General features: G+C 50.7%; 1 protein-coding gene across 1 annotated transcript in view; it reads right to left on the bottom strand.

The window, feature by feature from the left end:
• The window catches only part of Cotl1 (coactosin like F-actin binding protein 1), a 32,734-nt gene extending 17,807 nt beyond the window's left edge, over window positions 1-14,927 (bottom strand). Inside the window, exons 1-2 of the mRNA XM_051201594.1 lie at window positions 14,738-14,927; window positions 14,556-14,638 (exon numbers count right to left, since the gene is read on the bottom strand). Coding sequence (XP_051057551.1) covers window positions 14,556-14,638; window positions 14,738-14,814 — 160 coding nt within the window. The 5' untranslated portion in view covers window positions 14,815-14,927. The remainder of the gene's footprint in view (window positions 1-14,555; window positions 14,639-14,737) is intronic.
• Between the last annotated feature and the right edge of the window lie 272 nt (window positions 14,928-15,199).

Below are 15,199 nucleotides of genomic sequence, written 5' to 3'. Positions count from 1 at the left end.
ACACATGCTAAGGTGCCAAACTGGCCAGAAGGTTGGCACCTGCGTCTGCTGTCATGCCCTCAGTGACACTCTGTCCCCAGTGAGACTTGGGTGGTGAGGAACGAGAAGTCGCTTCTCTGCAAAGTCGAGAACCATGGTGCTCGGTCAAAGCACAGTCCCAGCCTTTCGACACAGAGGAACCAAAGGACATGTGCTCCGCTGATCTAGAAACTCTGGGGAAGGGGGGGGGGAAGGTTCAGGAGCTGAGCTTGAACAAACCCCTGGGGTGACTCTGATGGCCCAAGCTTGAGAGTCACCATGGAAAGAATAAGGCGAGGTGGGGACAGAGAGGCTCCAGCAGAGGGATGGAACACTGCAGCTATGGTAACAAGAGATGGGACAAGAGAGCTCCAGTGCCGAAAAGCAGAAGTACTCAGAGCTCAGCTCCACCCCTTCCTCCTGCCCCATGTCCCCCACCCCCATTTTAAGGAAGTGATCAGGCCAGGCTTCCTGAAAGATCTGGTCCCCCTTTTCCACATGACTCTGCAGGATCAGAGACATAACCATCAAAGGCGACGGGACTGTCCCTAAGACACATAGGGAATCCAGACTCTCTTCAGACTACCTCCCTCCTCACCTAATGTGTCAAGAAGCCTTCGTCCCAATGACTGGGGGGGTGCATTACAAATCCACTTTAATTCCATCTCATGGGGAACATCACCGAGAGTAAGATGAGACCAGGCCCATGCTGGAGGGTTGACACAAGTTCTGTGCTCTCTCTATGGATGCCAGGCCCAGGGTGACTGCACAGGTCACTCCATCTCCAATTCAGAAACTGTAACACCCTCCTCATACATAGCCAGTGAGCTTTTCTCATGAAAGCTACAGGGTTAATTTGACCCAACCCAGAAAACCTTGACCTGCATCTCCTCACAGGCTGATCTCTTTGAAAGCTGTGGGATCAGGTGGAACAGCTAAAACAGGCTCCTGCTTGCAAGGATCCCAGCCTCCATCTACCCTGCGGTCCAGAAGCAATAGTGGGGAGCCAGTGGACATGCTTAATGCACTGCCCGACCCAGGGCACCGTCTGACCCAGGGCACTGCCAGGTTCAGGGCACTGCTTGGCCCAGGGCACCACCTGGCCGAGGGTACCGTCTGACCCAGGACACTCACTGTCTGACTTGGGGCACTGCCAGGTTTAGGGCACCGCCTGGCCCAGGGCATTCACCTTCTGACCCAGGGCACTCACGGTCTGACCCAGGGCACTCACGGTCTGACCCAGGCACTCACCGGTCTGACCCAGGCATTCACCTTCTGACCCAGGCACTCACCGTCTGACCCAGGGCACGGCTGAGCGGTGCTCCCCCAGGGCACGGCTGAGCGGTGCTCCCCCAGGGCACAGCTGAGCGGTGCTCCCCCAGAGCACGGTCTGAGCGGTGCTCCCCCAGGGCACTGCTGCCTCTGCCTGCTTTCTCCTCATGTGCCTTTTCTTCATGATAGCCTCTACCACCATTCTCCTACTTTATCACCAAATGTGCCCTCTCCCCCACCAGTGCCCCCTCCCCATATCTTCTTCTCCCCACCTGTGCCCTCCCTAAGTCTCCCTTCTAGTCTAGGAGGAGGATAGGATTTAGGCAATGAGGCGAGGGAGTCCCCAGCAGGAGTAAGGAAGAGAGCCAGCTGGGGTTCAGGCAGGGGAATATTGGGCAGGGACAGCAATAGGGATGTGGGAGGAACAGAGTGACCACAAAGGAGGGAGTGACCATAAGGGGGGATGGGAAAATGGATAACAGAGGGAAGTCTGAGTTTCTGCAATCTACAAAGCCACTAGGACAGGCTGCTTCAGTGATGTCTCCCAAAGAACTACCAGCATAGCGTCCCCACCACGCTGACCGCTGGCCATGCAACCCATCTCCCCTCCCACCCGAATTTGAAACCTCAGTGGACTCAGGTTGGGACTATCCTCTCTCCCTCCCCCTCTCACCACGGGTCCCCCCACACTGCATCCACACTGACCAAGACCCTGCCTTCCTGCAAAAGGCTACTAGCTTCCTCTCACAGGGCCCTGAGATAAGAAGAATTCACACTGCCCCTCCTTTCCTGTGAGTCAACAGGTGGTAAATAGGGTCAAGAGATAGCTGTAACTCTGGTTTGCCCAGACAAGATTAATTAGCACACCTGAGGCCCTAAGGCCTGCTGACCCTAATAGCAGACCATCCGGCCTCCAAGGGTCACGTACTCAATGGACAGAGGGTCCCTTCCTAAGCTTGTGGGTTTGCCTTTAAAAACACCTGGGCCCAGGGGAGGGGGCTTCTCCCTAGCCTGCGTCCTGGAGGAGCCCGTTTGCGCAAACGTTTCCTGTTCATTAAAGCCTCTTGCATTTTGCAGCAACTGGACTGGACATTGAGTTCTTGGGGTATCGACCGAACCTGGAAGACTCCTCATTCTGAGGGTCTTACATTTTCAGCCTGGTTTCAGAGAACCATCTGTCCAGTCGTCATGTCCCCATGCCAGGGACGGCATAGGCAGTATATAAATGAACCATGGACCAACAGAAAGTAGAGAAAAGGAGAATGATTTGTGCTATTTCTGCCCTGAAGCTGAACTTCAGAGCAATATAAAAGGAGAAAGAGGAAAGCAGAAGGACACAGCCCAGAGCCCAGATCAGCTCACACAACTCCTGACCTTCCCCGCAGCCTGAGAAGTTGTGCAAACAAAGCTCAGAATGGGGAAACCACCCCCACACCAAAGAGCTAAGCAGTCATCTTCCACAAGGGGAGGAGGCTGCATGCTGGAGAGGAGGCTGCAGTTGGGTTGAGGGTGGGGGTACAGGCTGGAGGGGAGGGCTGCAACTCCAGGAAGCTGGGAGGAAGTGGAAAGAACTTTGACATCCTGCCAAATCCCAGAGGTGAATGGACACAGGCATTTCATCCTGGCTCCTGTAGAGCCACACAGAAGGTACATCCCCTAGAGGGGTGAAGGATCTCTTTCCATCACAGGGGAAGGAGGCTGGCATTGCCCTCATTCATATGACAGAAGCTGTATTACTAAAGGCACACTCCCCTCCTCCCCTCAGCCCTCACTATACTCTGTGATTATGGTGTAGTTATATATTTTATACTATATATAGTTGTAGTATAGATATACTCTACCCTAGCACCAGAAAATGGATGGGTGGGTGGATAGATGGATGGATGGATGGATGGATGGATGGATGGATGGATGGATGAGGCCAAAAGCAGGAATCTCAGGCTGACTTGAAATTGCACAGAAAATGCTAGGCAACAAATACCTCTCTGTTCATAACCACACAGCAGCCCCTGGTTATCAAGGACAAAACAAATACACTAGCACCCTTTGTTCCCAAATACACACACACACACACACACACACACCTATTTTTAAAGACAGGGTCTCATGTAGCCCAGGTTGGCCTCAAACCCACATGTCGCCCAGGATGATCTGAACTTCTGTTCCTCCTGCCTCTAACTCCTGAGTCCCAGGATTAAGATATGTACCTAGTTTATAAGGTGTTGGGAGTGAAACCCAAGGCTTTGTGCATGCCTAGCAATTGTTCTACCAATGGAGCTCTCTCTCTAGCTTCTCAGGGGGCTGAGGCAAGAGGATTGCAAGTTCAAGTCCTATCTGGTCAACTTAATGGGATTTATTTGAAAGGGAAAAGTAAAAACACGGCTAGGATGTGGCTTAGTGGTAGAGACCTGGGGTGGGTGAGCAAGGACCCGAGTTCAATCCCTGTAAACCCAGAACTGAATGCTCTGTTGGCAAAGGCTTGTTTTCTCAGAGGATGGGAGACTGGGTCTCCAGTATGATCTCATGGGCATCTGTGTGTATCGTTTTGCATCTGTGATCACATGGCATAAAGTGTATGAGGGGCCCCCCAACACTACTTCCCCCAACCTCCAGCAGTCCAATCCGTCCCTGGCTAACTGGGTTCTCATCAAACACCAGTGACCCAGCTTTCCTAGCCTGACAAAGAACACAAGAAGGTGCATGGAGAAATGGAAGATAGAGCCCCAGGGAACAAGCTGACCCGGAGACCCAAATTACACAGAGAGCCCCAGGCTTCCCCAGGACACAGCACAGGTGTTTGTTCTAATCAGTTATCTCCCTCTCTCTTAAATGGAAGGTAAAGTGCTGAGCAGCATCTAAGCCAGACACCCTAGGGCCAGTATGGGTGTGGGGTGTGACTGCTGGAGCACTGGCAGCCATTGCAAGCACCTATTTGTATTGCTGGATTTGTTCTTTGTAGTTTTACTAAGTTGGTCACTGGACAAGCCTGTGATGTGGAGACTACTGAATAAGGCACAGTTCCTAACCTTAAAAAAAAAAAAATAGTCAAACAAACTATGTGTACAATGATACTAACACCCGAACAGCTGTTACCTGGAGTTATTGAAACATCAAAGGAAGCTCTTTCTGAGTACTGTGATCAAGGAAAACCTACCTCATGGGTGGGGTCTTATTTGATCCAAATCTTAAAAGCTAACTTGGCCCAGAGAAGGTCTCATGTAGCCCAGGCTGGCCTGGGAACTGTATAGTCAAAGATGACCTTGAATTCCTGATTCTCCTGCCTCCACCTCCCAAGGGATTGAATGACTGGTTTACAACATGCACCACTATGTCCAGTTTGTGCAGTGATGAGAACTGAATCCAGGGTCTCCTGCACCCTAGGCAAGCACACTACCAGCAGAGCCAGAGCCTGGAAGACTACAGCATGTTCTTGTTAATCCTAGCACCCAGCTGGTGTCTGGCACATTGTACACTCTCAGTAATAGCCTTGAACAGTCACCTCTGCGGCCCCAGAGTTTTCAGTCCTTGGAGTCAACTGTTCAGTGCAATGGGAGGTGCCATTCCCCCTGGTCACTGCCAGTGTGACTTCTATCCCCAGAGAACAAGCATGAGATGCAAAGAGAGCTCAGGGACCCACCTAGCAGCTGACAGCATTTGCACACTGGCCTTAAACCAAAGGGCATGGAGAGGCAGAAGCATCCACACACAGCTGCTGGCCTGGGAGAGGTTGTAAGATCACCAAGCAAGATCACACAGGAGGGCATGGTTGCTCTAGCCAAAGGGATGTAGAGAAGTCCCCTCTGTCTCCAGATAGTAACACAGTCTGTTTCCTTGGTGTACCCAGGTGACAGGAACAAGCCCTTGGGATGGCCTGACACATATCAAGTTTTACAAGTGGCTGGACAAGCTCAGCATAAAGGCTCATACCTGTCATTACAATACTCCAGTGGCTGAGGCAGGAGAATTGTGGTCTTAAGGTCAGCCTGTGCTACATAGAGAGACTATACTAAAAAGGGGAGGGAAGGAGTTAGTAAGATGGCAATGAAGGCAAGAACACCAGTGGTAACCATGGCAACCACAGGGTACCAACAGAGACTGCAGAGCAACATGCAGGAAGGTGAGATAGGCTGGGTGCTGGAGGATGCACCTAAAGCCACAGCAGCCAGTCCCAGAGGATACTGGTCTGTGGACAGGCAGAATCCACCCTGGGGACTGATGACAAGTAGGCCACGGGAAGGGTATGCAGCCGGAAGACCCCAGCACCCCATTATAGCCTGGGCTGCTTGAGCTGGGTCCTACCACTTTCCAACATGCTCTCACTATCACTATCCTTTACCTTGGGGCAAGGGCCTCTCCTTTTTCTCCACAACTTAAACTTTATTTTGTTTAATTTCTTGTCCGCCTAACATCAATGTTCTGACCCCAAGAAACTGTGGCCGTGACCTCACATGGCAAAGGGAACTCTACCAATGTAACTTGGTGAAAAGACTAGATGAGGGATGACGCTGGGCTACTAGCTTCGCTAAATGCTACCACTAAGTCCTAACTGGAGAAAAGGGAGGTAGGAGAGTCAGGACCAGGAGCTGGCACGAGAAAGAACTAGACAGACACTGCTGGCTTTGAAGGAGAAAGAAAAGGATAGAGCCAAGGGCACAGGAAAGTCACCATTACATTAGCCACTGTTCTTATTAATACCATCGACTTGCTCATTATTGGCAAGGACGAGTAAAAACGATAGAAGACAAAATCAAGAACAGTAAGTGCAGGAGACCAGCAACGCTGGAAACAATATCAGAGTCTAGAAGTGGTACAGGACCACGAGTCCCTGGCCAGCCAGAGCTGCCCAGATCCTGCCTCCATAAAAATAAACAATAAGGCCAGGCGGTGGTGGCGCACACCTTTAACCCCAGCACTCGGGAGGCAGAGGCAGTGGATCTATGTGAGTTGGAGGCCAGCCTGGTCTCCAGAGCTAGCTCCAGGACAGCCTCCAAAGCCACAGAGAAACCCTGTCTCGAAAAACTAAATAAATAAACAATTAAGCAAGCTGGACCCACTAGGGCAGGCCTATCAATCCAGTTACTAGGAAGATTGAGATAGAAGGAGTCTAAAGTTCAAAACCATCCTGGGCAACTTGGCTAGCCTCTGTTTCAAAATGAAAAGAAGAGGGCTGAGCCTGCAGCTCCATGGGTAGCACTTCCCTGAATGCATGAGCCCCTAGGCTCAATCCTCAGTACTGGCCCCCCTCACCCCACACCCCCACCACCAGAGCTATTGCAAGTTAATTCCAAAGTGCAGTGATGACATCAATATTAAAAGGCAATATAAAATCCCACTCTCGGAAACAGGCCCCTGGGGCCTGAAGCCGCCAGCCGACTCAAAGTAAGTGGGAGAGGCACTCTTGGACACAGGGTTGCAGGAAGAGGCCTGGCATGGGGCCAAAGCAGTCATGTGGTCAGGGACACTGACAGGGGCTATTTGCTTAGTGCTGGTTACTAGGCTATCACTTCAGAAAGGGACAGTGGGGCTTCCTGTGCAGGCTCAGCCCTCAGCTATATCTGGGGACCGCCTAAGCAATAGTGGGATGTGGTGCTGTCCATGCACTCCTGTGTGCTCCCAACAGAGTGGCATGAAACAGACCAGGCTCCTGTTCCAGGCTCAGATCCTAGCAGGGGTAGGAAGTTGCACGTGGACATGGCCTCAGGTATTGCCTCAAGCAACAAGCATTGCTGGCTTCCAGAACACTGGGCTGCTCTGCTTAAGGCCTTTCTATAAAACTCTGACTGTTTTTGACTCCCCAAAGATGCTAACTAGGGCCATGAAGCCCTAAAGTCTGAAGTAGCTCCCCAACCAATGAAGTGGGACATAAACCCAAGGTAGTAGTGTGCCCTAGCTTCCTAGCAGATCCTCAAGGGTCCCAGCAGAATGCCACTTTGAGTACCTACACCCTCACCAGCTGGCTCAAGTTCCCTTTACTGCTTCTCCTCCCTCATGCCTGCCTCATCAACCTACACCCTTGTTCCTGCTTCTTGGGTTTATCCCCCAGACCTCTGGCTTGCACCCACCTAATTTAACACAGTGCCCAGGAGAAAACCGAGCAGGCTGGGTGTATAGAAAGTGGATGAGGCTACAGGTTTAGACTGGCCTGAGCTCTTTTCAATGGACACACTGGGCACAGAGAAGCCAGGTGATTTGCCAAGGTCACACAGCTCACATGGAATAGACTGGAGGCCAGACAGCATGGGTTTCCTTCTCCAAGGGGAAACAGAAGGCTGTAGAGCCAGCACTTATAGGAGAAGCCATGACTCAGGCCAGTCAAGGTAACAACACATTCACAGGGAAAAGCTTAGGCTCTGGCTACCACAGTCATCACCAAGATGAACATCACCAAGAAAGTCTCTTCAGGACCTTGTCATGGGACACCTCTTTCTCTCTCTCTCTCTCTCTCTCTCTCTCTCTCTCTCTCTCTCTCTCTCTCACACACACACACACACACACACACACACACACACACACACACACACACACACACGAGTGCATGCTATCTATATATATGGCCAGTACTATTAGGACAAGGGTGACATCTACCCTGGTCTTAACAAGTATATATAGAAGCCATCCTGGAAAGCAAAATGGAGGAAGACAGAGCAAGCAGGAAGACTACCCACACGATCTAAGAAGAGAGGAGTGGGGCTTCAGGGGGCTGAGCTTCAGCATGCAGATCTTCCACTGTCCACGCAACATGGCGAAGGAAATGGGCAAGCTCTTTGGCAGCAAAATGAGGTAATGCTGCCCACAGGTGTTGCTGTTTTGAGTCCCTTTTAGATGGGAGACATTTAGGAAAAGATACCATATATGCCAGGATCTAGGCACCAGTGAGACCAGAAGTGTGTGTGTTAGCTAGCTAGACTGTCCTGAAGGGCATTCCAGGGCATTCCCAGCACAGGGGCCTTCTGGACAAAAGCCGTAAAAATGCTACGGAGGGGGGACACCAAAGTGAACTCAGGAAGTCACCTAGGGCTGGAGGACCAGGTCATAGGGTCAAGAACAAAGGCTTTATTCAGTAAATTTAGTAATGGGAGACAAGGCCACCATAAAGGGTGGGGTCCTGAGGGTTTTCAGACTGATGGGCAGGAAGGAGAAAGGGCAGTGAAGAAGCCCCAACCAGCCAGGCAGAGGGAGGGGACAGAGTGGAGGGAGGGGCAGCATAGAGAAAGGAAAAAAAAAAAAAAGACAAAGAGGCTGGGCCTGGTGGCAGATTTTGCCTTCAATTCCAGCAGACAAAAGCTGGGACTTTGGGCCAGCCTGGTCTACACAGCAAGTTCTAAGCCATCTAGGACTCCATGGTGAGAAAAATCAAGAAAAGAAATAAAAGCTGGGAAGGGAACATTGGGAGGTGTTTATAGCACCCAGGAAATCAGGGTGCTATAAACCAGGAAGGCTCCCAAGACTATCAGCTCCTGAAGGTGGAAAGTAAAGGAGCTTCTAAAGAAAGGGGCACCAACTACCTATGAGGGAGACAGGCAGCTGCCAACCTATACCTGCAAACATGTCTATAAAACCAAAGGCAAGAACAAACTTCACCAAGCTATAAAGCCAAAGGGCTGACACATGTATTCAGCAACAGAATGTAAAGAAACTTCAGTGGAGACTGAACAGTATCCAAGCTACTCACTACCCTTGAAGGTAAATAAAATAAGACTTGGTGGCTCATACCTTAATCATGACACTCAGGGATTATTTTAAGACTACAAGGCCAACCTGAGCTACACGATGAATTTCAGACCAACCTTGGCTACAGTTTTAAGACCCTATCTCAGAAGGAAAGAAAAAGAAATCAAATGGCTCAGGGAAGTGAACAATCTGTGGAAACAGCTTCAAGTATGGCTGGATCAAGGGTGTAAACCATGCCAGCTGGTCTCCAATCCTGACCTTTGCCTGAGCTGTCTACAAGCTCTGTCGAAGGCAAATGGGTCCTGTGAGCTCCAAGACTTCAAACTCTCTAGGTTTAATCCTAGAGAAAGATTAAAGGATTCTTTCCCAAGGGCCCTGTTCAAAGTCCCAATCCCAGGAGCAGGCCTGATTAGCTTGAGGACTCAGTCATGTGAGCCCCCAACCTTGAGCTAATCAGTGTCATGAGGATGGCTTGCTCTGATTGGTGAAAACTGGATCACGTGTCATCTGAGAGCCATTCTCCCTCCAACCCAGTCTGCCAAAGGACAGGATACAGGACAGTGTCCTCAGTCAAAGAGGCTTCTAGCTATTTGGCTGTGGGGTGACCAGAGTACCATGGGAGTCTCACCTGCCCTAGCCTTCACCTCTGCCAACCAAACTTAACTGCTGACATTCTCCCTTCTCCAGGGACCACTCTACACATCCAGTTTACTTAGACCTGACTGGGCCAGGCACCTCCTAAGACTGCAACGCTGGAGCTTTAAACATATTGATCATCTATTTATGCAGGCAGTGCTTCTATACCCTGGTACTTTATCATAGATACTGCAGAAACAGAGAATCTGGGAGACCTGCCCAAGGTTACACAGCACAGCCAGGCTTCAGTTAGAGGAAGATCGGATCCTTCAGCTGTGCAGTTCCCCACAGACTCTAAAATCTACACCAGAACACTGGATGCATTCCAGAAACCTGGGTTCTTTCCAAAAGAAAACTGGCTTGCCTGGAAGACTCTGGGTCTATTAGGAGGACTGGTTAGACAATGTTGCAATTGACAAAGAGAATATTATGTAGCCGTTTTAAAGGGGCCACAGGAAAAAGAGGGGAAAACAAACAAACAAACAAACAAAAGCAGTAGTAAAGATAGAGGAGGTAGCTCAACCCCAGCTGGGAAGGTGGGTAGTCCAACACCCACAGGCTGGCTGCACTTTGGATCAGAAAATACATATAGAGAAATATTTCAAGAATATGGACAAAAACTAGGTCCATGGTCATATGGTCAGTCGTCTTGGGGAACCATGAGGCATCTGCTGAGCCTAGGAATTTCTATGTTGTGACATGTCCCTTGGATTCCCAGAACAAGTCTACAGAGTAGCCACTGGTGCACAGAATGGATGAATATGAGGACCAACAGCAACACAAATGAAAGGAGGAACTCATCTCTGTATGATCTTCGTCTCTTCTTTGCACTGAGCTTCTGAATATTCTAAAAGAATCTTGGACCACTGGGGGCTCAGGTGAGAAAGGCTTTGCTATACAAGCATGAGGACCTGAGTCTGGATTCCCAGTAATCACATCAAAGATATGGTAGCATGCTAGTAAGCCCTGGGGTGCACTGGTCACCTAGAGGCAAGCTCCAGGTCAATATAAGACCCTGTCTCAAGCTGGGTGGTGGTGGTGCACACTTTTAGTCCCAGCACTCGGGAGGCAGAGGCAGGTGGATCTCTGTGAGTTTGAAGCCAGCCTGGTCTACAGAGCAAGTTCCAGGATAGGCTACAAAGCTACAAAGAATCCCTGTCTCATAAAACCAAAAAGACCCAGTCTCAAAGAACAAGGTAGCAAACTAGCAAAATGGTTCAGCAGATGATAGTGCCTGCTCTCAAGCCTGATGGCCTGAGTTTGATCCTTGGTACCCAAGTGGCAGAAGGAGAGAACTGACTCCCACAAACTGTCCACTGCCCCCCCACCCCCGCACATGTGCACCATGGCACGTGCATGCATAGAAGGGAGCACACACACATACACAAAGTAGGGAGTGATAAAGGAAACATTGACACTGACCTCTGGACTTCACACACATGGGCATGCATACACATGTACCCACACATATATGCTCACATACACAAAGACTCTTGAACTGTCTGTACAGTACAAAAACAAAATGTGACTCTAGACAGTCGGTACCTCTGCCTTGTCACCCATGCCCGATCTATGAGCCCCTTCCACAGTTATCATGTAGATGGCACATCCTCTCTGGTTGGCTCACCTCTGTGAGCTGAGCTTGATGCTGCCTGACTTCACATGGCTCTCTGGGGTCCCTAAAGCTCCCACCCTAGCTCAGCTGTTTCCCCATCCCTGAAACAAAACACCAATCCTACTCTTTGGCATTTGAAGACTCACTACGCCCTAAGTATACACTCCTGCTGATTCCACTATGGCAGAAGGGTCACCAGATGGGCAGCTTGCCTGCTTCAGGAAATGGATCTGAACCCAGAACATTGGCACAGCCTGAACCCCTCAGCACCATGGCAACCACTTCTCCCTATGGACTGAGCAGCTACTGAAAACAGACCCAGGCTAAAGTTAGTGCCACAGGAGGCCATCACAGGCAGGATGCGGGCAGACCCACTGTGTGCTGGGCTAGGCACTCACTGAGAATCTTAAGATGAAAGCTACATGAGTCAAAGTAACTTCGTTAACTAATATTTATATAGCCATTCTTTGATTAATTATCATGTAGCTATTATGAAGAATAATTACATAAGAAAGGCAGGGTTGTACTCTGCACACCTCTGAGGTTCTTGGAAAGAAGAAAAAAAGCTTTTCTTCAAGGGCCTGCAAAAGACAGCTGACTTAGGGCTCTCCCCCTACATCACTGTAAGTAAACATAGCCTTCTAATCTGCAAACCATTCCACAAGGAACAAGACTGGAAACCACTTCCTTAGGGCCAAGAGCAATGGGATCCAGAGTCCAGTCCCAGCTCTGTTCTTCCTAGCTGTGCGGTGGCAGATAAGTCACTTAACCTCTCTGGGTCTTGATTTGCAATCCTTAGGAGGAGCCAACCCACTCAAAGCATGGCTGACACTCAGGTCAGGTATGGTGGTAGGTAAGATTACAAACAGGAATGCTGAGGGTGGGGTCCCTGGCTCAGGAGGACTCAGCAGGGAAGGGACAGAGAGCAGACGTGGCAAGCAGAACCATCTGTACTCTGTCCACCAGATGGCTGGGAAGAGAAAACAGACTGCAGCTGCAGCAGACAAGCCTCAGATCCCACAGCCCATTCACAAGGACCAACAAGCAGCCTGCAGAGCATTTTTAGCTCATCCGCCAGACGCTTGCCTTCCCATCCCTGTAGAGGATGAGCAAAGGGAGACCTGAGCAGAATGCCACAGCCCACCAGAGGAAGGAAGTGTCCCCCAAGCAGCATTCAAGCCGGATGTCCAACAGCCCAGAACATCAGTCAGGAATCTACCAGCAGGATGCTTAGCCTTCCTTTGTCACCTTCACCAGCTTGGTCAGAGAGGAGGACAGCTGGGGAGAGCCTCTGGGTGAAGAGAGAAAAGTCGGATCTGGTGAGGAGGGAAGTGGGCCTGCAGCACCCAGCCCCAGAGATTATGAAGCCAATCCTGCTGACAGTGCACCGACTCTGGGGAAAGTTGAGCCTGCACTTGCCCCACTGTGGAAGGATTACTGCAATCAGAACAGCTGAGATCCTGCTCCTGAGCCAGAAGCCTGCACACTGACTCCACAGCAGTGCTGAGTTGCACTTTACACCGTTGCTGTTTTAAGTGAATTATTTACAAAAGTAAATGAATACAGGGTCTAGCAGCAACTCCCCAGAGACATTTTAGCCAGGAGAATACTTACACACGAACACACCATCACACATTAATCTCAGTACAGCCCAGCACAAAGCAAACCCTTTGAGATGAACTACATACAAAAGATGATTCAATTAAGAAAGTTATACACGGTGATGCATGCCTAGTTTCTGCACTTAGGAGGCAGAGGCAAGAGGATCAGGAGTTCCAGACCAGGCCCAGCTATATAGCAAGTGTAAGACCAGAAAGCAGTTAAAGAGCCAGGTAGCAAAAGCCAGGAAGCAGAAGTAGGAAGATAGCAAGTTCAAGGCGTGGACTACTGAGTGGGAACTTGTCCCAAAATAAAATGCTTTTGATTTTTTAAAAGGCTGAGATATACCTCAATAGTAGAGTGCAGGAACAGCATGTTCCATACACTATGTTCTATACCCAGTACTGCAAAAACAAAACAAAACAAAAAACCCAGAGGAATAAGAAAAAAAGAAAGCCTGGCTTGTTTTTTGTTGTATGTCATCAATGACTCTGACAAGCTCTGTTCTGAACACTTACACATTTGGGATCATTCAATCCTACAGCAGCACTAAGAGATGACAGATGAGGAACTATGACCCCCACAGGGACCTGTCCCCAACCCACCCAGCTGGGAAGCAGCCCCAGTGGGATTCAAACCCACAGCCATCTGCTGGGAGTCCACACCCTAGCTTCCAGGAGGCCTGCCTTTGTCTGAAGTTAGTTACAAAGCTAAAGACAACAGGGGACAGAATCCCCTACTTCTAATCTCTTTAAAGAGATTTTAGGGGGCTAGAGGGCAGCAGAGTGCACAGCCCACGCTGACCTCCAACTCTCCATCCTCCTGCCTCTGTTTGCAGAAGGCTGAGCAGCACTACACACTAGCTCCTTAAAAGATCACATTATCAATTGTGTACTGATGGTCTGCTTCTACCAAGGGGCTGTGGCTACTCAGGCCATGTGTTCTTTCATGGGCCGTGGGGGGAGGGCGCCTTGGAACACATACAGACCCCAGGTTTCCTGGGTGATGCTTTTACTAAGCCACACATCTGCATGATTCCCTCACACCAAACCATGGGGCACTTCAGCTCCCAGAGCTCCCATGCCCCACCCCAGTCAGTGGCCATTCACTCCACAAGAAACTGTCCATTCGGACCTCCCAAGTCAGCTTCACTTTCTCCAGACCTCATATAGCAACATCGGGCATCTGCTCTTAGTATGTGGCTCTGTACTCTCCAAATTAAAGGCTTCTACGGAAGCAGATACGGACAAAGATGGAAGGAGAAAGGAGGGTGGGGCCCTGGGTTCTGCCTTTAGCTTGAAGCCCCCAGGGGCTTTGTTGTTATTGTTCACTGACCAATCAGAGATGGTGGTGGATAGGGTTGGACACTGGAGTTGGAACTGGCCGATCTGACCTGGAAACCCAGTGAACCACAGGGGACGGAAGAAGCTGTCTGACACTGCCAGGAGAAGAATTTGCACGGGTCACTTCTGCCTCTGGTGATGTCCAAAGTGGGTGAGGGGTGAGGGACACACACTGGACTTTAGGAAGCTCAGGTCAGAGCCTCGCATGGCTATGCACGCCTAAATCCCAGTACTAGATGATTTGGGCAGGAGGATGGTCAGTTGGAGGTCACCCTGGATACACAGTGAGACCCGTTTTAAAAACAAAAAACACCCCGGCCCAAATCTGTTGCTGCTTGGATGCCCAACACCTTGGCGCCCAGAGTGCCCACTCCCTCCCAAAAGGTCTCAGGTCACCCTACCTGTGCACTGCTGGATGAAGTGCTCGTAATCCGCTCCCTGATCGCCGGGGACAATGGTGGAGCCATCGTACCTGAAAGTCACCCTTTGGGTTGGAGGAAGAAAAGAAACAGAGGTGAGCGGCAGCGGCGGGAGGCACGGAGCAGGTCACTACGGGCATCCCCGGGCCCGCGGCGTTGCTCACCAGATGACTGCCGAGCCGTCGTCCCGCACTAGGTTGTACGCCGCGCGACACGCCTCCTTGTCGATCTTCGTGGCCATGGCCGCCGCGAGGACACTGCTGGAGCCAGTGAACGCTCCACTGACAAGCTGAGAGGGTCGAGCCGGCGCTGAGAGCGAGCTGGGGCGGGAGGATAACTGCAACTCCCACCAAAAAGCTTCGTTTCTGAGAGAGGCGCCCGCGGCTAATGCGGAGCCAGATCGCGCGCCGGGACTCTAGTCCCAGGGAAGCCACGCCCCTCGGCCTCCATTGGTCACAAGGGCCGTGGGCGGGGTGTCTCGCACATTCAGAGGCCAATCCCAGCCTAGGTAGATTGCGCAACTTCGCGGAAGATTGGAGGAGGGGTTCTTCCTCTTCATCCTGCCTTCCTCCTCCTCCCCTCCCCACTCCGTGGGCCCCAGCCCCTCTCTTTTTCCATCCCCTTCT

This window comes from Phodopus roborovskii, unplaced genomic scaffold, assembly GCF_943737965.1.
Source record: "Phodopus roborovskii unplaced genomic scaffold, PHOROB, whole genome shotgun sequence".
Lineage (NCBI taxonomy): Eukaryota > Metazoa > Chordata > Mammalia > Rodentia > Cricetidae > Phodopus > Phodopus roborovskii.
The sequence above is the reverse complement of the archived record's forward strand: the minus strand, read 5'-3'. Positions and strand labels throughout refer to the sequence as shown.